The sequence below is a fragment of the Struthio camelus genome, chromosome 9 (genome assembly GCF_040807025.1).
Source record: "Struthio camelus isolate bStrCam1 chromosome 9, bStrCam1.hap1, whole genome shotgun sequence".
NCBI lineage: Eukaryota > Metazoa > Chordata > Aves > Struthioniformes > Struthionidae > Struthio > Struthio camelus.
In genome coordinates, this window is record NC_090950.1 from 27,236,802 (window position 1) to 27,260,177 (window position 23,376).

At 39.2% G+C, this 23,376-nt stretch overlaps 1 protein-coding gene across 4 annotated transcripts in view; it reads right to left on the reverse strand.

Annotated features, from left to right (window-relative positions):
* Positions 1–23,376, reverse strand: part of FNDC3B (fibronectin type III domain containing 3B) — a 224,593-nt gene that overhangs the window by 89,651 nt on the left and 111,566 nt on the right. For all 4 annotated transcript variants that reach the window (XM_068953972.1, XM_068953974.1, XM_009673755.2 and 1 more), the window contains exons 4-6: positions 22,733–22,809; positions 14,482–14,725; positions 11,219–11,518 (exon numbers count right to left, since the gene is read on the reverse strand). In XM_068953972.1, the coding sequence (XP_068810073.1) occupies positions 11,219–11,518; positions 14,482–14,725; positions 22,733–22,809 (621 nt within the window). The remainder of the gene's footprint in view (positions 1–11,218; positions 11,519–14,481; positions 14,726–22,732; positions 22,810–23,376) is intronic.

Sequence of the window (23,376 nt, forward strand, 5' to 3'; positions counted from 1 at the left end):
AGAATTTTATTAAAGAGACCGGATCTTGAAGAACCTGTGTGACTAGAACTACGATCCTAGTAGGAGAAAGAGAACCGAGTTTGTAGGAAAGCAAGAGGGGTTGTGCAAACATGAGTTTATGGCCGGGCTCAGCTTTGCATCTGTAGACAATCCAGCTGCCGCCCAGCTGTGCCCTCTAGTCCCCTCCAACAGCTCCAACACACACCACAGCACAAGAGCCTGGGACTCTTCAAAACCTTACTGCACACTGGCTATCAGGAGTGCTTTTTTAATCATGTGTCTCCAGTGAATTCAGAATAAATCAATTTCAATGGCAGGTGTTAACTTCCTACAGTACAAAATTTAAAAAGTCAGTGCCCTCCCATTTCTGGGCTAGGAAAAGTATGCTCAAGGTAACGATTAAAGAAATTGATCTACGTGTCTATACCAATCAACCATAACTGAGTCAGAAGAACTGCCTATGCAATTAGCACTACCATGCGGAAAGAGGACAACATGCAATCTCAAACACTTATACAATCAGTTTCACCACTGAGAATCTTTCTAAATACTTAAAATAGCTTACAGAAATATCTACCTGATTTCAACTCACTGGGAAGGCTTCAACTAAGCTACAGGGATTTCATCTTGATCTGGATTTCATTGCTGAGATGAGATTCAGACAAAAGTCACATGAATCACAGTAAATGAAAGCAGCTGCTTTTAGCACAGCTCCTTATAGAAAAAATAAACAAAGACAACAAACCCAAGCCTCAAGACAAAACCTGATATCATAAACCTAGAAGAAAGTGGTAAAGGCTGCTTCATTTAAAAGAAAGTTTTACCCATTTTGTTCATTGCAATACTCAAAGCATGTCCCTGCCTAAAACACTAGGATTGCATTTTTAAAACAAAGCTTCCTCCCCTTCCCAAATAAGAGATACTGAAGGTCACAAAAACTTTTGAAATCAAATTCCATCTTTCCTCTGAAAACAAAACTAAATGATGGGTTTTGTAGCACAGTCTAAGAGAGTTAGGTAAACATAGCCCATTAACTTCAGTGGGACATGGAATTCCAACTCATCGCCTTTCTAAATTCAGAAGACTATACAAACAGACATTGTTCAAAACATCTGGGTATACAAATCCCTATTTGTTGTTCATTAAATTGTTTGACCTGAAGGTGTTTTATATTTTATACTCTGGAGGGAGGAAATGTTCTACCTCTGTACTATAAATACACTCTCCCTTCTGGCTCAATGTCCCCGATACTTCCAGACAACGAAAGCATCTTTGCCTCCCTTTGTATGTAGTCGTCGGTGGTCCACGTTATCTCCTATTAAATGGTCAAGATACACTGTTTATCTTGTTCTGAAGCTCTGAGACCTTTGTGCAACTCTTCTCCTCAGCACGGGGATTTATTTAAGCAGGATGAAAACGTACTCAGTCATCTCTGTTGGTTGGGTATCTACAAATTACGCAAACTCCTAGGAAAAATACTCAGACTCAGATTTCAGTCTTTTAGATTTGACTGTCAGCTCCACCAGAAGCTGGAAATTCTTGAGATAATATGAAGATCCTTGAGGGGAAGAGGCTGTGCCTTACGTCATGCAGAACCAACTTCTTGATAAACCACGGAACAGATAGCTTATCCAGCTCTCTTTGGCGAGAGAGACTGTGGTAGTAATACGAGACAAGTGAGGGATGAAAGCAGATGAAAAAAATGAGAATCTACACGAGGTTGATCAGGATGGTGAAGAACGGCCTTGGGGAAAAAATCCAGTCACAGTTAAAAGGACTTTAAAGTCAGTGATAATGTCAAATGAGAACTCTGAATCCAGAATTCCCTACTCTTTACTAGATGTTCCATACACTTTCCTAGATGGATTCTGATCCATCCCTTTAACAGGCTAGCATGCTTACTACGATTAGGGAGCTTCACCTGAGGTTTATTTTGTCTGACCTTCTATGACAAGACTGAAAAAAGTAACCAGTCATGGTCACTCATTCTGCCCTATTTATGCCTCAGACCTGTGGCATGCCGGGAGACCAGCTCTCAAGCAGATTCTAATCACGACAAATCAAGGCTTTATGCATATCCATAGCTAGATATTTTGTTTATATTTTTCAATGACAGAAAGTCTAGATGAATCCAAGTTTGACATATTTATAGTCATCTTTTTAAAAAGCTGAGATCAAGACGGGAGAGTATTGCGAAATTACATTAGGAGGCCAGGCTATGTTCCTATTCAGGTGATGAAGTGAACCTCTATCAGCAACTCACAGTGCCTAATTCAGGAAGCTGGTTCCTTAGTCATCCAAGATAAGGGCATAAATATAGAGTGTGAATATCTATGTCCTCCTCTCCCTTCCCCCAGCCCCCCAGTTTGCAGGCTTCTGTGCTAATGTAGCACAAAACAGCTTTCTGCTAAGAAAAAGGAAATGTGGTGTTAAAGAAGGTAAAATTGTAACATTCAGATTTCTAATAAACTTTGTTTTTGTTCCTGTAGTATGGATACTGTATAAAAAAAAAAACTTCCATGCTCCCAATGTTTCACCTGAAGACAAACTTTTATAGGCCTGGAAATCATTGTGCATGCAGGGGACCTCTGGGGAAAAAGTTGGTCAGGGTAAGATGCACTACTCACACACAGCTCAAATCAAAACACTGCTGTTCTTGAAGCTGGGCAAAGCAATGGCTGAGGCAGGGAATACGTTAGCACTGAGCATGGACCTGTTTTTCAGTATCACTGGTCTACTTGTGATGTTCATCCCTTTTAGTTTTCTCCAGCAGAGCCTCACAATGCAAGTTTGCTTCCAGACAGCAGAGAAATAGAGATCCATTTCTCTCCCTCAAAACAGTACCTTTCTCAGTGATACGGAATAAACATCTTGGCAATTATGTTTGCTGAAGAAAAGCCACAAATTAAACCTGATCTGGATACATTCTTGCATGCATACAGATTGACATGAACTTGGGAATGCACTTTGCTTGAACTCTGTACAATGACAACATTTCCAATATATTCATCAGTCTATATGAGCCCACTTAAGTGGGCTCACTTAATTTACATGATTATTATGTAAAATATTCTTTGCTAAAGCAGCTGTGTGGTTCAGTTAATGCAGCTGACTCTGGTACACAAAGATGTATTCTCAATCTGTTAAGATTAGAAGTATATGAAAAACAACCATTTGTCTCCTGCAGAGACAAACAACCTCACAGCCTATTATTTTAGGGAAAATATGAAAGACAAAGAATGTTTAACAAGTAGACTTACATCCAAATGAAAATACACCCACACAAAGCAGAAACACAAGCTCTGTAATGATGTAAGAGTTAAGGTAGAAATATAGGAATATCATACCCTGGCATCGCAAACTAACTGTGGTTTCTGAAGTTCAGACTAGTGCCTAATTAGCGCATCATGTTTTCTTTCATTTACTGAAACTAAAAAAAACAGTATGCATACCACACACTATATTTCTAAGTTAGATATGAGATTAAATATTTCATTCAGGTAATATTACTTGCTGAAACTATAAGAAAGCAGTAAGAATAGTAATACAACTTCATATTTCCTATATAACGCTAACCTACACTCACAAGATTCAGCATGTCTGTCTGTTTTGAGTAAATACATTTCATTTTTCATTACTCAGGGTAATACCAGAAGTCACATTTATTGACAAACGTATTTTAGTCGGAGTGGGTTTTTTTCCTCCTCCATACTTCTAATAAAAATCACTGTGTCAGTTTTGACAGTTTTCTTCTTTGCCTTTATAGAAGCAAATACATTAAGGGAAACAAGGGAAGCTGCACTTACACCAGGAGTATTTTATATGCTAGCAGAAGAGTCATTTATGACAAGTTTTTTCACAGATCATTTTTGCATCAGTATAATAAAGGTGCTTATTAGTACGTACTAAATCTTCAGTTCCTGGCTAAGAGAACACAAACATTACATATACTCTTATAGTGTTTTTCAGCCTCTCTTCTTAAATGGACCACAATTAAGCTTTTAAATCTATAGAATATGCAGAAAACAAATAATAGATATCACAGAATCACAGAATGGTTTAGGTTGGAAGGGACCTCTGGAGATCATCTAGTCCAACCCCCCCTGCTCAGGCAGGGTCGCCCAGAGCACATGGCCTCGGATTGCGTCTAGATGGCTTTTGAATATCTCCAGGTAGGGAGACTCCACAACCTCCCTGGGCAACCTGTTCCAGTGCTCTGTCACCCTCACAGTCAAGAAGTTTTTTCTCAGGTTCAGATGGAACTTCCCGTGGTTCAGTTTCTGCCCGTTGCCTCTTGTCCCGTTGCTGGGCACCACGGAGAAGAGGCTGGCCTCATCCTCTTGACACTCCCCCTTCAGATACTTGTACACATTTATGAGATCGCCTCTCAATCTTCTCTTCTCCAGGCTGAACAGGCCCAGCTCTCCCAGCCTTTCCCCATAGGAGAGATGCTCCAGTCCCCTCATCATCTTTGTAGCCCTCCACTGGACTCTCTCCAGTAGCACCATGTCTCTCTTGTCCTGGGGAGCCCAGAACTGGACACAGTACTCCAGGTGAGGCCTCGCCAGGGCTGAGTAGAGGGGCAGGATCACCTCCCTCGACCTGCTGGCAACACTCTGCCTAATGCACCCCAGGATAGATATATATGTATATACATACACAGAGAGGCTTTAAAAAGAGCTCGGTGGTTCTGACTTTTCTTAAATGCAAGCCCTTCAAAGCCTACATAGCACAGAGCTTACAAGCATATTTGGACGTAGCAGTGTGTACAAATCCATGATAAACATTAAGATCAGATTTGTCTCTATCTGGACTTGCTAAAGAACCTCACATAGTCCAATAAACTTGCAAAACAGATTCAGGATCAGAGCCAAACAGATTTGACAGGATCTAGAATGAGTACGCAGAGAAACTCTGCCTGGTTCTTGCTGGCATTGAATCACCCTCACCTTCTCCCTCAACTCGTCTTTAATTCACAGGCTTTGAACTCGAGAAACTTGAACAAACTTACTTTTAAAAAACTCCTAAATCTATTTAAATGCTATAAAAAAAACAGAAAACAGGATAGGCCTGTATCAAGAAAGAGACAGTTCTAGTTATTTTATACTGTGTCCTCCACTTTGCATTACATACTGATGGCTGGTTGAGCATGTCCCACGCAGCTCAAGGATACTTGCTGCTACGAGCTCTGGCTAGCGTCAGCCCAGGCTCACGATACTCACTAGCCTTAATTCTGTGTCAGCAGCTTGCTGAATGCCCTGGAATGAAAGACTTTCTATATAGAAACGTCAGCCTCTCAGTTGAGGCACATGGACAAAAGGAAAAACTAATTCAACAGAGATTAGGAAGCAAGAAAAGAGATAAGATTAGTAGCAAGAAAGACTCATCTCAGAACTTTTGTCTTGCTGAGTTCAGCAATTTTTAAAATGTTTTCAAAGTAAAATCTCCATCATTATAAAGCCCTAAGCCCATGCGCCATGCATCCCCGACACGTTCACCTCAAAGAAATGAGCACATACAGCTAGTCACATCTCTAGAGAAGCGTGTATTTGTGATGCAAGCAGGAATTAGAAGCATCTGAGGTAATGGTTTGGGTCCCGGGAATATTTGAAGGCTGCTTTTATGCACAAAACCAAGTTTATAAAACCTTCACTATAAGAAAGCCACATCTTTGAGTTTTTAAACAGGTTGTGCACGTATGATAACAATACTGCAGAAGTTTATGATCTATGCATAGTCAAAACTACTCTTTGAACTATTAAATCACATTCTAATCTTTTTTTCTCCCCTCTCTGCTCCACACCTAAGGCATGCCAGTGCCACCTGCTACAAGCTTGCTGCTCAGAGAAGCAAAGCGTACGCCAAGTCAGGACTGCTCTCTCTGGGCCGCTGAACAGTGAGCCTGCTTCTCGGTCATCTCAAACTCAGAAAGAGGTAAAGAGCAGCATTAGCCAGGTCAAAAAAAGGATTAAACACATTTACAGACAACAGGTCTACAAACAGATACCAAAAGGACTAGGCAGCACAGGAGCCTCTAACTTGCCTAATGTAAGAGCTGTGGGTGCTGGTGGAGCAGAAAGGAACGGTGTGCAGAACGAGGCCAGGCTCACGTGTGCTCCCTAAGCTGCGTCTCCCGCTGCCACAGGGCGGGATGGACCTCTGGTTTGACCAAAAAGGGCATTCTGTTCTCAAAGCGTGCAGTAAAATATTATTAATCCAACACCTGCAAAACTCTCCCACAAGCCAGGTGTGTGCAAACCACCTCAGGCCTGTGAAACTGCCTCCCGGCCCCACACGAGGTCTGTTTCTTCTGGCACCCAGTTTCCAGAACCCACCCAGTCTGTGGACAAGGCTATATGCAACAATTCCATTTCCTGATTTCCACTTTTATCCATTTTAAGTGTTTTGTTTTAGCTATCTTAGGTTCCTAAAGCTTCAAGGGGGGGGGGGGGGGGAGATTTTATCTGAGGGAAAAAAATGTTTATTAGCAAACAGGCAAAAGCATTTTCAGCATTCTCAAAACTGCTTATGCTCCCACACTATTTGCAGTCACACACAAAAATTTCTCAAACTACTAGATCACTCCATGACCAAGCATGGAACTGCGCACTGAGTGCATGAGAAGGAAGCGGCTCAGACCAAAATTCATAAAGGACAGCATGAATGGGACAGGATTTCCGCTTATTATTTATAAAGAAACTTTGCCATTTAAAACACACCCATTGATCCTACCTTTCCATCCAACTTTTAAAAGCTTTTCTGCAGAAAAGCTACAGGATGGATCTTAAAACTAGCTCCTTCACAGCATACATCTATCCCTACGGCATACACCTAGGTCTTCTGCCTATGCAAGGCTGCATCCTACCTACCACCACAACCACTCAAGAGTAGTTGCTAACTGTTTAGAGATTTATAATCCAATCTTTCTTCCTTTTTTCACGTTAAAATGGCGCATTTCCAGTATCTAGCATGAAGTCCAAATTTTTATTTACAAGGGTACCTCCCGCCACAAAGATTCAAAGCTGTTTGGGCAAAAGGCCAGAGGAAATGCACTTTTATCCCAAAACTGAAATTGTCATTTCCACGCTAAAAACACATCATGTCATGCTACAGGGCCAGCTTAGGACAAGGGTTTATAAGAGAAACGAACCTGTTTCTAATGTACCATCAGATCTCGTTTAGAGCACATATTTCGTATAGAGCACAGAGTAGGATGGAGGAGAATGTGGTAGATCTGCTGCTGATGAGGCAAGCAAAGTCTTCCAACACCGCTTGCTTACTTCATTTTAGTATTATTGGTGATGCTACCAACCCATTTCTTCCACCAGTATTAAATTAGCTTTTTGGAAAAGCCCTGATTCTTTTAGCATTAGAAGGAGGCAGTAAGTTATTTGACACAAGGTAGAATTTTCCCACAGCATTTACCCAGTGTCACAGGCATAATACTTGCTAGTATTGTGTATTTTAATGAAAAAGTGTATTGTTAGCTTGAATATCTCATGTCCTGTGATCTGTGTCATACCTTTTCAAGAAAAAAGGTAAAGCTGTCCTTGTACTGTCTAACGAACATTTCCTTCAATGCTGTTTTTACAGTACTATACAGCAACCTCATTATTGCAGTTATAATAGAGATTGCTAGGCATTGCAAAGGTGCTTAGCAAGAGGCAACACACCCCTCAAAGAATTTACCACCAAGGAACAGGACAATCAATTGTGCTTTAATTCTTACCGCAGTGGTAACAGCCTTTTCTATTCTCGGTTCTATCTTCCATTTCCCAGTCACAAACACTATTGTGCAGATCATGCTCCTCTACTGAGGAAAACAGGCACTCGAATTACCTTTCAAAAGCATCAGCTTAGAAGTCGCTGCCGCTAGACTAGCTAGACAAAGCCCAGCGCTTGCCTGCCAACACCGCACAGCCTGCCTTTACCCACGCTCGCTCTCAGCCCAAAGGCAATAGAGAACAGCTTGAATCTTAAGTGCAGAACGCTTCTTTGCTTCTGAAAAGCCAGTCCTTAAGGCAAGCAACTACCATGTCACACAGGTTTTTTTATATATATACACATATATAAATATATATAAATACATATATACACACATAAACATATATATAAATACATATATACACACACACACACAGAATATATACTGAACCACAGTACTGTCTACTTAACTGCAGTCACTAGAATTTAGGACCTGCACGTTTCTTCACCAGTTATGTACAGGGATCCTAAAGCACCATTCCCTGGCAGCCAGCATGGCAACACGACTGTTGCAGCGACAGCAGCTCGCCTGCCAAAGTCGCAGGAGCTGGCTCACCACATTGCTCTGATATCCCAAATGAGCTGCCAGCTACCATTTCACAAACACACCCATCAACCAGATACAAAAGGACATGCTATATAACACATCACAACACAGATTAGTAAATCCATGTAAACGAACCCATCACATCCAGTTCTCCCTTTAGCTATGCTTTACTCTGTTTGTACACTCCTATTTGCCTCTTAAAAAAATTTTTTTTGCGAGTCTGGTTTTCTAAATCAAGACTTACTCTTTACCTATCATATACACTTCATAGTTTTTCCAGGATATTCTACAGATTTGGAAGAGGCAATACATTGTCATCCAATTTTTAACTGTTAGACTTAAATCTGTACACCTATACAACAAGTTTAAGGTTTAAATAAGCTTTGCTACTTGTTAATTCTGATAGTCTTTCACTTAACTATTCAAAACAGCCAACTATCTTAACTATATGAACCAAAATTATCAGATGTTTCCAGATTGCTTTTCACTCTCATCCCAGTTACCTCGGTGGCCCTCTTAATCAGGTATCAATAAATCCTCAAAGCATTCAAGCAGAAACAGATAATATAAATATAAAATATAAGCTTGCAGACACAGCTGCTAAACAGCACACGAGAACCTATTCTAGGGCTCTGTTCACCAGAAGTCATCACAAAGCCTCTGTGACAACCTCTCTGCAGAAATCTGTGCTTTGGTATACATGTATGCATTTATGAACACTCCTAGTAAACAGACTTTAATGTGAAAAGTTCACATTTCAGTGCACAGCATTGTTTTTAATATGTTTTTAATATTCCTATTCCTCCTTTCTACACTATGAGCACACTTTGGACACGGACTTAATCCCAGAGTAGTACGAGAATGACTCCTAGGCAGCCATTACTGAAAGTAGATATAGCATCTCATTTTAAAAATGCTAGTGAGCTTGATTTATCAGGAGGGTGTAACAACGGATACTTATTTACATGGTCTCCTCCTATGGATTTTTCCATAGTTTGGTGGACTCCATCATTTGGCCTGTTCCCACTTTTCAGGCTCTCTCTGGCTGACAGACAAGACGTTCCGCCGCCCTGACTTCACTCATTTTCTTGGCATTTTGAGCACGTTCAGGCTGTTCAGCTGGAGTAGGGCACACTACTCCAGAAAAATGAGATGAGCACAAGGGTTTTAAAATACTCTTACTATTGATACTCTTAAAAGTCGTTTATTTTAAAACTCAGCATCCAGGCAGATTTAGTACCCACTGCAGCTATGTTGGAGTTTAAACGTCAAGACTATACTTTCTTCCAGGTCCTTCATTCAGACGCTTCTTCCTCATGCATTCCACAACAGACTGGAGATACAAAAGAAAACCCATCCGCAAACCATATTAGAGGTGCTATGAACTGATTTGATAAGAAATAATTAGGAAGCCTACTCTCTGCACTCAGGGGAAAGGTAACTCGGAGTTAGACAAGGCTTCACTAAAAGTTGTTTGGGCAGATCTTACACACAGTATCTGAAAAGAGAACACGGCTGGGGGAGGGTGGGGTCTCCCAAAACATAAACATGAATTTAAAAAGTGAACAAGACTAGGGTTTACTGTAATGAAGTGATTCCTGAGTACCACCTATATACAGCCTAGGACCATAAACATACTAAATAAGACGCAGGTTCAGGTGACACTTTCCAGTCTCCACGTTTGATAAACCATTTGGTCTTTGCTCCATTATTGAAACTCTTGGTAAGTGTGGAAGCCTCCTGTGAAGGCTTTCAATTTAACTTTCTTGGATTAAGATTTTCCTAAATACAGCTCTCCACTAATTCTAAAGAATATGAAACATGGTTAGGCATCCTCATTCCCTAGTTCATTAGGGAATAATTTTTCTTCATTCAGCTATTGATGAAGTTACTTTTCATGAGTATTTAGTGTAGTTATTTCTCACAAGTATACAGCCAAATAAGTATACGCTACATATAGAGAGAGAGAGCGCGCCACACACACAATGGAAAAACTACACTGTCTGCGTAAATTCACATAATAGATTTGAGTGCACTCAACTACATTATAAATTTTTTACATTGAGCTTGTTATCATCTTGCTTACTGCATAGAAGTTTGTTCAGCCAACTGAAGTTGTAACAATCAGAAAGGAGACAGGAAGAGAACAGAATGGATGAAATGAAATAATTAAAACTAGTCATCGAGCTAAATTTAGGTAGAATAGGCTGTACCTGGAATGGCTGGAGGTAAACAAGAGCTTTGATTATATATGAATGACCTAACACTTTCCCACCGAAAACATGGAAATGTAGGCTTTCAAATTGGTAATGATATGCCTCCAGAATGTTGAAGAAAATTATTTCTATAGTAGCCAGATTTACTTAATCTTAGCAATTGGGATTCGTGGTTAAGTATTTTCTTCTTGAATTTCTTCTATCTCAACTAATCTGATTTGTATTGAACTTCTCCATAAGCAAATTTTTTTTTCCACCAATATTTTTAAATGTTCTAGTAAGTTTAATACATTCTTCTAGAAGACACAAAGTAGCACTACCTAACAGTCAGGTTTTGGTTATAGCTCAGAAGTCCATAAGGAATTTTGTGAAGGGTCAAGATGCCTGTATGAGAAGCAAAATAAAAACCAAGAACTTGTCCATAAAATGCATTATTTTTCAAACAGTTAAGAAAACGATGCTGCAGCTATCACGGAATAATCATGAAAGATATGGAGGCAACGGGTTCCTCTTACAAAACAAACACAGGAGAGCAAGCTCAACATTTATATTTAAGTTCACACTGTATTAACACTGTCTTTATGTGTGGGTGGTAGTGTTTTTTGGCATAGTTACTAGATCCATATACAGGCGGTTATAAGCCGGAAAGGTGCAATAAAAAGGAATTAAAAATAAATAAAACTGTCTTTACCATGTGGGTCTTGTTCATTTGACTTTGGGCTGCTTCTTGCTCTGCGTTCTGGTTTCTTTACTCCTGGTGCCCCCCCGCCGCCGCCGCCTCCTCCTCCACTGCTTGCTCCGTTGTGACTCTTCGCATAACCATTATATACAGTCGTGCAGCTGCCTATATGGCTTTTGTAGATGGATGAAGGAGGGCTATTCAAACGGTTTTGGCGATCAATCTGCCTGTCTTTCAGTTTTTTGTGCTGTGGTTTACTGTACTGATCTTCCCTGGTAATATAGCTGGACATTCCATATAGTGGTATGATTTCTGAAATGAAAGAATTCACCCACGTGAATTAACATAGAACACCACCACAATCACTGCAATTTCTCAGAAAACCAAATTCCTGACCAACTTGAAATGAAATTATGCCAGATTTTTCTAGAGATGCATTTTTGCGACAGATCGTTCTTTTCCTTTGCTTAGGGAAGCTTTTCTGCAGGGCTGGTGATTTGTTTGTAGTAAGCATGCTTGTTTACTGTTTCAGATCTCAGAACTCTTCCGATGAGAGGGAACAAGTTAAATGCAGCAGTGAAGGCTACAGTTCCTTCCCCTCCTTCTCGGGCTTTGTGTTTCACAGACCCAGATTTCAAGGAAAAATGCCAGGAAAAAGTTTTCTTAAGTTCATAGCAATCCAGCAGCTTCTTCCCCAGAACCTGATGGACAGAGTAAATTGTGATGCACTGCTTTCAAGCTACCATTACTGGCTATATCCAACCTAAACTTTCCAGTATAAATAGCTTTTGCAATCGTCTCAACAGTGCCTGCCTAAAGAGAGAAGCGATAGTTCAGCGTGAAGTGGAAGCTTTGGGTTTTATAACAGGAGCTAGCTAAAAAGAAATGCTAAGAAAGCTTGAAAAATACCTAAGAACACTGTTTCCTAAGGCTGTATACACTTCAGATGAACTTCATTAAATGTTCATTAAATGTAACACCTCCCTCCTCCAAGAACGACACACTCAAAGTTAAGGCAGGTCAGCTTGCAGGACTCTGAAAAGACTCTGCTTTTGTCTACAGTTCAATCCTTTTTTTTTTTTTTTTTTTTTTGCACTCACTCTGAGTGCGCAGTTTGAACAAATTCATACTCAAAAACAACATGAAAAACCCTACCAGTTTTGCCTTTGTTAGCAAAACATCAATCGATATTCAATATATTCTTTATATTTTTCTACATCCATTCAGAAGTCATCTTATAAGCCTCCAAAGCAAACAAGCATCCTAGCCAGCTGTTGGAAGCCTTGTTTTTAAGTTGAGACTGCCATATACCATATTACAATTTTCCAAATTGTTTCAACTAGCCACATTTTCTTTACTTTTCTCTTTCAATGGTGTCTTGTCTTTCGTCCTTCCTTACCTAGGTACATGATTACATTTAGACTCTCGCATCAACTAACTGCCTAAAAACAGTACGTCACAAACACACACAGTTTTTGTTACTTTGGATGTGAAAGGACATTTCTGAGATACAAGGATTTGCAATCAGTGCTTGTTAGGAAAGAAAAATACTCAGACTAGTTTTGTTTAAAGCATTAGCCATTGTGCAGCAAGTGGGGAACGCTGAATAACACTCATCAGTAGAATAGTCATCATTTGATTCTTTTCACATTACAAGTATAGGTCATTACAAGTATTGTATAACGCAACTAAAGACAATTTTTTAAGTTCAAACACCATCTTGCTATCTCCAGGCTACAGAAATATTCAACATCTACTAAACTAGCAGCAGAAAGCCTTCATATTTATTTAACAGACGACAATATTTGCATGCAGTACTTTGTTCAGCAATCTGACAAACTGTACTGCTCCCTTTCCAAGGGAAAAATTCCTAATCCATTTATCTGGTTGGCTATCCTGTTCTACTGGTTTCTTATGCTTACACATAGGACAGCATAATATTTTAAACATTTCAAAATATATTTTTATGTAAAAATGGAACTGCTGGCAGTTTCCCAGTAATTTGTCAAGTTTCAGTAAGATTGCCATCTCCTGCTAAAGGACTTCCATTTTGCCAGCGTTTTCCTAATGAAAAATTGAAACTGGTCTTCATATTCAAGTGGACTCAATATTAATATGCATTTTTGCTTGACCAGGGCTACTTTAATTTTTTTTTTTTAATGCGGTATAAGTTAAAAAAAAAAAAAAAAAGGTAAAACAGACTGCATAGAATTTTCTCCATTTCCTTTCCACTTCTGCTCCTCCCACCCCCACCAATATAATCAAGTTAAACCTCAGCTGTGATGGTCCATTCTTCATTAGAAAGTGAAGTCTGTTGGTCAACAGAAAATTGAAAGAGTAGCATAAATAGACACCTGCCTTTCTTTTTCTGTATTTTCTCTCCCCACTCTAGAAAAACCTCACTTCTGGTGATATAGCTTTTAAATTCTTTAGAAAAGATAACAATTCCAGCAAGTTTCACAGTTTAGCAGCAAAAAAACCAAGAATCCAGAACTGATTTCCATGTTAAACATCTCAAGCAGTTTTGCTTTTTATTTCTTTGGTTAATGCCTCCTTTCAGAATATCCCAAGACTCATCTCAAGGGTGAAGCAGACACAGAAATGCATAGTTCAGACAGAAATAGGCTCCTTTTACTGCAATTATTTACTTCTGGTTTGATTAGGGTTGCCATGCTACCCTTTGGTATCAGACAAGGCTCTTCAATGACTTACTGCACAATCTTAACCAAAATAACAAACTGAAAATGCCTGCTATTTCTTAGAAAACCACCATAGCTACAAACTGCTAGGGGGCAAAAAGCGCATTACTGCCAACAGAAAGCTGGTATTCAGCTTCTCCCACTGGAAATGACTGCAGTGAGACTTTTTCAGAGCTAGCCCCCCCCTTTCAAGCCCTTATCCATCTGCATTCCCAAGCCACGATTGGGCATTTTATTTTTCTGTAGACTGCTGCATCATGATGCAGTAAGAATGAGGAGCATGACTCACACTCCTAGTTTGGAGCACAGGATGAGAAGATTTTTTCCTTTATATTTGCAACTAAAACCGTTTTTGCATCTGCAGCCTAGAGTTGCAGCAGATGATGTCTTCAGTTCTTGCACTCTGGATGGTTACACTCCTCAACACTTGTCTGCTCTGGCAGTTAATGCAGGAGGCCATTCATGTGGGAAAAGCCATTCTACAAATTCTGCAATTCTGTTGCCACTCTTGGTTTCACTAACCCTTAAAACCTGCTGAATATAGGTGTAAAATGTGACCGCTTTCTTTCAGCTCACCTTGTTCTCCATATATTGTAGGGGGAAGATGATGCTGTGGGAAAAACTGTGGTGGCATGTCCCCAGGTCCAGTGACAGGAGGATAAAAAGCTGTATGAGAGTTGTGAATAAAATGGGGATGGTGCGCCAGGTATGGAGGTAAGTGGTGGGTCGGAGAGATGGCCGAAGGATAACTAGGAGGGTAACACTCAGGAGACTGGGGAGTAACCACCACCCTGCGAACACCTGTGTTGTCTTCTATCACCTAGAAGAGAAGGCAAGGATATGAGCACATCATGCAGCATTTGAATCCAACATCTTTTTAAAGCACCACTATTTACAGTTTGTTCTTCCATTGGAAAACGGATGGCCCCAAGTTTTATTCGTAAATATATTTCTAAAATTAATATCAGCACAAGTAATCATAGTGGTGACGTGGCTTTTCTTGGAGACTTGGATAGCCACACTAATCGTTGAAAGACTTACTATAGCTAGTGATAACTATGTGGCTAAGGAACAAAATAAATATCCTGTGTTTAGAGAATAAAACAATTAAGAAAGGAGCAGAAAGCACCAAAATAAGAGTATTCATTAGGACCGCTCTCACCTTGCCCACGTAAAATTTGATAGTCCTATTTGAACGAGCACAGACTTAGTAACACTCGGAAATTAACTGACATTGCTACTGTGGAATAGGCTGCGTGTGTGAGCATAAAGAAACGTATTCTGCAGGAATCTATTGTGCTGACATGCTTTTTCAAAGTAATTGCTCTGTTCACAAAAGGTATGTGCTAAAAACAAACTACAGGGCAGAAGTATTTTTCTGCTACGTCCTGGTCTATACGTCCATGCAAATCAGCTCTGGAATATGCATAACTTGGCCCGAAATACCATAGTCAGAGCATGTAAAAACAGATGTAGGAAGGTGGAAATGTGCCTAGGCTGAAAAAATTCCTCAGCTTATAATTTTTCCAGAGTTACATTTCTGGAGAACAGTCAACTTGCTAAATTTCAGTCCAGACTTAAGAGCCAAACTTTTCCCTAAGCTTACGCAAAAAGCTTCTGCCATTTCTGGAACTTAAATATACAACCATATAAGAACAGTTAATATTCCTTTAGTTCTGTATGTACAAGTGCATAAAGGTAGAAAAGCATGTAGGAAGCACAATTTCGTTTCATGTAACAAACAGGCTGTTACAGAGGCTAGTACTTCTAAACTGACTAAGGACACCCTGGAAAGAAAATAGCATAAGCAATGAATGTGTTCTATGAGATAAACGTATGTGCAAAGGCACAGCACAAACGAAAGGGAAAACAAGCTTGCTTACTTGTCATCTAAGATGTGCCATGCCTTTAAGGTACTTCTACTGCAGTTTTAGGAGTTCCTGCTGCTTTGCATTCAGAACATACTCACCTCAGAGCTAAGGTTTTTGGCAGACACAGTCTAGCAAAATTTAAACGCCTCCCATAAGATACTGCCACTCTCAGCTGCTTGCCACCACCATTTGTCGGAGATAGCCACCTCCCACAGCAGCATCAGCAGAAGAGATCCTAAGGATTCCCATGCTCCAGCTACTCTAGTAACACCATGGCATCTTAGCCTAAACCATAAAGAAAAATTTGCTTATACTTGTACATACTGAACTGAAGCAATCATGGCATGGGCGCGCAGTTGTTCCTGCTGACTCTGACGTAGAGTGACAAGCTTTGTCCGAGAAGCAACGCCAAAGAGTCATGAGAGGTAACGCTCTAGCAAACATGAGTCCCTGCCCCAGGCACCATCTGAGCAAGTTATCACAGGGTAAAATTTCACCGCTATTAGCTGACCCATTCTTAACCCATTAGTGACCTAAGCTTATCTGAATTTACATCTCTTAGCTGCGGGCTAAGGTCATGGACATGCACAGTTTCTGTGAATTGGCTGACTTTCTATAGAAAATAATCTTCTCTAGCAAGTAATTCAGTCACACAACAAATTGATGTTTTAAGCTTAAAAAAAAAAAAAAAAAAAAAGAGTCACTTGCTGTGCTGAATTACCAGAAGAGAAGTCATTGAACTTAATGTAATTGTTCCTAACCTTTAATCTTACACCCCAAGTCAGCAATTTGTTATCTGCTAGCTTTAAATTTCAAAAACTTTACAGAATCCTCAAAAGACAGCTGAATCTCAGAGACTTAGAATATCACATCACTTCAACTGCTGTATTTTCAGGCCTCCAGTCTCTGCCATTAAGTTTCATCCAACTTTCACAACTGCTTTTATCCTTGCATCAGCTCTGAAACCCATACTTAGAAATCTGGAGAGGCAGAAAATCTTTTTCCAATTAGCACCTACTTAAAAACCAGAATTACTCATTTAAGATTGTGCAAAGAAATGCTGGACTAACTTCCTTTGACCTGGATCACGTTCTAATCTAACCGAGATACTAAGTTCTTAAATTTTGATGTGAAAAGTTTTTATCATAGCTTTGCCTAGGCCAAGCCTGAAAAACAATTTTGGTGTTCCAGATGGGTACAAGCTCTTATCTGCACTGGTAGACCAGACTACATATGCATTTTATGCCTTAGATGTGTCAACAGGCAGATTCAGACAGAAAGACTGCGCTCTGTAGTAGCATATAATGTAAACTGAGAGTTAAATTATTAGGATTTCTCCTTTCGAACAATCTTCTGGAGAGTAGGGAAGAAAGCTCTAAGGCCCTTTGAGGATCTGACGAAATTCTACTGCTAGATGAAACTATAAAGCATCAGTGAGAGAGAGAGAGAAGTCAGAGATCAGGGGAGGAGACAGCCTTCCAAATGACTTTCGTCAAAAAGCTGAGACTTACTTTCGTTTCCTCCCAGTCCACAGATGCTTACAACATACTTGTTGCTACACATCCTTATGTTCCAGGTGAATGCAGAAACAAAGAATCATGCAAACAATTACTTTATTTCATTGCCTACAGGACATTTCTTCTCCAAATGAGGAGTTACATACACGTAAATTTCTGAAGCTGCACATACAGTCTTCGAATATGATATTCTGTTTCTAACAGAACAGAAAATGGGTAATCAAATGTATTATGTTTTATATGCATTATGTATGAGCTATAAAGACAAGAATGGCTAAACTGCAGGTGTCTCTAATTTGTAAAATTTGCAGGGGGTATATTTTAATAGTGCCATTCTAGGAGATGACGTTCTTGATCAATTTGTCAAGGCAGAGCAAATCAGTTTTGATCCTTCACTATAAAAAAAACCATAACTCAAGAGAGAGGTTAAACTTTGCTATTTAAAGAAATGTGCAAATCTTCATGTCTGCTTAAAACTGTTTGTTGTGAAGATCGTAAATTCTTCAGGTAACGCACTGCCTAAACTGCCTCTAATTCAGAGCCCAGAAGCAAGGAAGCCCTAATGCCTGTTATGGTCTCTAGATGCAACTGGAATTTTAAAAGCAACTACTAATTTTAGCAGTTTATATTCATAGAAAAATACCTCTGGTCATTTAACACTTAGAGGTAAACCTTACTGTTTAACTAATTTATTCTGTGTTTTTCAAATAGCCTTTTGCTGTTATGTTTTAGTGCTTGCAGGTGTAATTGGCACACTACCTCAGTAACATTATTATAGCAGTTTTGTGCATTTTTTTCATATTTTAGGGAGCTTAATTACTAAGAGAGGTAGATGATCTTTCAGGAGATTCTGGATGAACATAACTGGTACACAACAAAATTACCTCCCATGTTGGTTGCCACATTTTGGGAAGAGCATTTTTATGTTTTTTGTTTGTATTATTAAATATATCATTGTAGAAACATCAACTCAATCTAACTGAGAATTCACGTATTCAAAATAAGTCGCTACTCCATGTTCTCTGTTTTTCTCCACCAAAATATAATTCTACACATCAGGAAAATAAAAATGTTAATTTTGTAAAGGTATACTGTACCTATAGTTTGTAAGTTCCAGTTAAAGAAATGCAATTACTCTTACCTGTAACATAAAGGTTTACTGAATGAGTCTAATATGTTAAAATGGAATTAACTTCCATTTTCTTTCAAAAACATATTCTTATTTCATTTAAGCTTAGTGTGCTAAATTCTGCAAGGACATCTGGAGCACAGCCACTGGGTGGGCCACAAACAAAACTTTGGGAATTTCATAAACTGGTTTGAAACTTCATTCATAAATCAATCTGTACCAGAAAACAGTACAAAATGAGCTCATCCACAGGGAACTTAGATGTCAACATTTTATTTATTCATTTAATTTATTAAGAATGCCAATGCAAGTTCAGGCCAGTCCTCACAAGCTTAGCATCACTATCTTTGCCATCCGTTACTTACAAACACCAGTATTAAATCTATACCTCAAGGCTGGCATATAGACAGGATTAATATCTATAATACTGCCAAGAACTTGGTGATGTTTTAGATCTGGAATGATTTAGGTCTTTAGGGCTAATGCTCATGAACTAAAAAGACTCATCACTTTATGGCTTGCTTAATATGAGTATTTGATCCAGAAAACCTGGCTTGTGTTGAGTATGTTAGGGAAGATCATCCTGTTAAAGGACGAATGGATTGATCACAGTCTATAAAATACAAAGGAAGCATTGCGAGCAGCAAACTATACAACAACAGAGACTATGCGGCTAAAAGCTTATGCTAGGCAAAGTATTTCAGGGGAGAATCCCTCTTTTAGTGTAGATAATTTACGCAAGAACAAAACCCTGCTTAAGGATGTGGTAGATTTTCTACCACTTAGAATGTCATTTAAAGACTTTTCTCCATCTACAAGTTATGTTCTAGTTCCATCAAATGCTACATGCTTTGATAGAGGAATTACCAAAGCGCAAGGCTACGGCTTGTGTTGTGCAGTTTGGATCGCACAACGCCAGCATTTCCTCCTGACAAACCAAGTCTCATCAGCGGCATGCATGCTTCATGCTCTAATCAGAGAGTTGGTCCTTTAGCCTTAAAGTATCTATGGCAGAGAGTGAATGCTGACAACTCTGTAAATAAAAGCAAGAGAGGAGTTTCATGCCAGATTTTGTTCTCACTGCTGTCCAACTACATGTGAGTAAATCCTCAAACTCGGGTGGAATTACTCCAGATTTAAGTGAGGACAGTCCTCAGCCAATAGCCATAAGGAGATAAGTTCATAACACCATTTTTTGATATTACCATTTTTGAAGTCTTCCTCAATAGAATACCTCAATTCCTCCTTCCTTCTTCTCAAAAAATACATTGTAAAATGCAAAAACAGTACTTCTTTGGGCCCCCAAATTTCAGAGTCTAACATCCAAATCACAATGTTTTCATCCTCCGCTTATGCTCTGGGAGCCAGGAGGAGGCATCACAGCTCCTCAGAGGGGAGGCAGCCTCTGGGCAACACCTCTAACATGCCCAGCAGCCCTCATGTTACACCAACAAACCCAGTTTCTAGTCGTGACTACCAAAATGGTCCTTGAAGTCTAGAAATTGAGTCTATTTTCTGTTAAGTGCCGCTGGAGCACAAAACATCCTGTCAACTCCTTTTTGCTAATCATTTCCCCCAGTACTAAAAGAGGTAATGAAGCATCGTTTTAATCCAGGGCTGCAGTCACTAGGTAGCTAATGTAATGCTTGAGGCTAATGCTTACAGCTCCAAAAGGCTCGGCATAACAAGATGGAAAAAAGATTTCATGGCTTTTCTTAATAGGCACTGTTACTCCTCCACAGAGGTATCTGCTTTCTGTCCAACTCCTAGATATACACTTTGGGGCAAATCAAACCAAAAATCAAAATGTTTTTATTCACTTCTCAGAGTGAATTAATTTGCCTTACAGCCTTGCCCTTGCCATTCTGAATTTGTGCACTCAGTGTTTATCATGAAATAGTGTTGTTAATTATGAGACAATAGAGCAATAACAAGAGCAAATAAGGCATAGACATTTATTACAATAAGAGCTAATTTGATTACTACATGCTTTCAAGTATTATTTCATATCATGTAATCTGAAAGGCAAAGACGCTCGCTCTCCACATGGCAGAACAAACATTCTGCTGCTGAAAAGCACCGAATATAGAGTTTTTCCCTGAAACTTTACAACACATCTCCAGCTACTTCGAAAATTTTCTTCAGAGGAAGTGGGGTTTTTTTGTTTTTTTTTTTTTAAACTACTTAAAGGCTTCTTTAGCGGAATTATTATGGTGCCCCAGAAAAATGCTTGCAAAGCAGACAAGAGGAACTGGGTTCAGACAGAGGTACCACTGGAAGACTTTCATCACTCACTTTTGGAAAGCATTTCAATTATATAGCCATTTATCTTACCCAGCAGCCCCCGAATTGTAAGCAGTTTAATAATAAAAAGGTGTTAAAGCTATTTCAAAGGAAAAGTAAATCTTTTAAAAATAAAGCCAAATAGAGTTTTCATTAATAAAATACAAAAAACACAAGTCAGCCCATCATAACAGCCCTACATTGCTTTTTGAAGTCTGCCTTTCACTCAGAGACCAAGGAAAATCATGAGCTACGAAATATGCACTGAAAATGAACACATTTTCATTGTTGCACCAAAAGGAATAGAGGCTGGTCCGGGAAAAAAATAAAAATAAAAGTAAATTAAGACTCTCACTGAAACTATTCCCTCAGTTTCTCACATTAATTGAAAGTGGAGGGCATCAAACTACTTTGGGATATCTCGGGTATTATCTGTACCAAGAATGGAATCAGGGCGTACCACAAACATCAACATAAATAGTTCTCTCAGAGAAGCACTGATTTCTGATGATTGCCTCCAAACATCTACCTTTGATATGACGCCTACCAGAGCTCAAATCTCAAAGCAATAACGCTTGGATAAATAAAACGTGGTCCTTCCACCTACTGGGTACTGAGGAAAATAAAATTTTATTTCATTCTCAAAGATGCCACATGATCATCCAGGAACAGCCAAGATATAAGACAGTTCCCAAAATACATTCAAAAGAAGGTGCACTCTAGGAATTCTATAAAGGTTTTCACAAGTTCCAAAGCTTTTCTCATGCTATCGTCTACTGTTGGAGACTCCTCTGCATGAAATGGGCCAGCCTGTTAAAATTTGGTGCGACCATAAGGACTACTGAAAAGCATTTCAAATGCTGTCTCAAAGTATACCTCAACCACCCACCTCAAGAGGCCTAAGGAGTTGGAAGGAAGCTGGAACCAACCACCTTGCTATTCTTTGTACTCTCTCCTAGGTCAGGAGATCAGCCTCAGACCAGTCTTTCAGGCAGGTCCTTTTAAGAGCCAGAAGCATAAAGTCCTCTGTATTTGAGGCATGCTTTCACTGTACTCAGAAGTTAAAATACCACAGAGTGATTGCAGTATTTTGTGGGATGCAAGTATGACACCTTTAAAAATTTTTCAAAATTACCCAAATTCACATTTGCTGGGAAGGGAAAGGGATTCCAGGACATCATACATTTTACACTCAATATTAACAAGATGTCAGAATATATGTATCAGAAGTTCTCATGCTATGCATTAATGATATTTGAAATACTTCATATACTCTTAAGGAAGCTTTCAATCCAGTACAGGTCTTGGTGAAATCAGTGAAATGGTTAGATTTATTATATGTTTCACAGTAACTTTGCCTTAAATCTTTTTTTTTTTAAATTTCAAAAATAATGTAAGCTTCATAGAAGATGAAAGGAAAACAAATGATCAGGTAATCTTGAATGAGTTGTTTATATAAAAGAACAGTAGCTGTTCAGGAGTCCCAAAGCCTAATGGCTTTCTGAAAGGCTTTTCCCACTTTTTCCGTAAATACAAATTTGAAAATTAAATCACACTGCTTAAAAAGAAAATTAAAAAACTCCAGTCCTTGATAAGTTGCAGGATTTCTATTCTACCGGATTACACTGAGGAGCAACAGAATATTTTATAACTACAGTGGCTCCTTCTCTCACTTTCTGCCTTCCACCTGTTGTGATTGTCAGGCTGAAACTTAAGGCATCACCTTAAGCAGTAACAAAGCACCGCTCACAGCAGTAGCAAAGTTGCATGTGTAAACCGAACCTGTGTGCATAGCTTTTGTTAGTATTAAAAAAACTTGGTAGACACACCACATAGTTTGTGAAGGTGCACACACATGCTCACATGGCTGCATGTGTATGTACTGTCAGGAAAAGAGGATGAAAAGGTATTACAGCTTTCATTTTCAGCAATATTTCTAAAGCAGAGAACACTTCAGCCAAGCAGACTTCTCCATATGAATCAATGCTACTACTTTTATACGTGTTTTAATTCTTGAAGAAGCATACCTGTGAGATATAACCTGGAGGCACATGGATAGGGGGAATAGATCCATTGGGTGACATCATAGGAACTTCAGCTGGTCCTAACAGAAAGAGAGATGAAATTTTTTCAGTTAAAAAATTTGCACAGTTGCTCAGACAAGGAAAAGAATAGCTTTATTTTAGAAGCCTACAATAACAAAGTCAGCAGCTCCAGTAATTTCTGGTGTATGGACAATGCTTTGTGCCATCACATTCAGAATAAGGTCACTGTTGAATGACTTTAACATATATTTTGTTGAAATAATATTTTCACCATAAAACAGCTAAAGCATAGGCTTTATGTTACCCACTGATCAACCCATAGAGCATTAGGCAGTAACTTAATATGTCCTTTAGCAGCCCACAATTCCTATGCTGAAATCTGGTTAAGTTATTCTTGTCGAAGGCAGGGGAGAACTGAACAAAGCAGAAACTGTACAGCCTGGAACTCAGCAGCTCCCAAGGAAAGCGTCCAATTATACCAAAAATCACATATGCGAAAAACTATCTATCTATTTAAGAATGCACAAAGACCAAACTCATTATCTCAGCTATTCAGACTAAACCTTGGAATGTGGTTATATAAGCAAAAAGCTTATGGTTTCCACTCAGAAATCCAGCCCTGAACA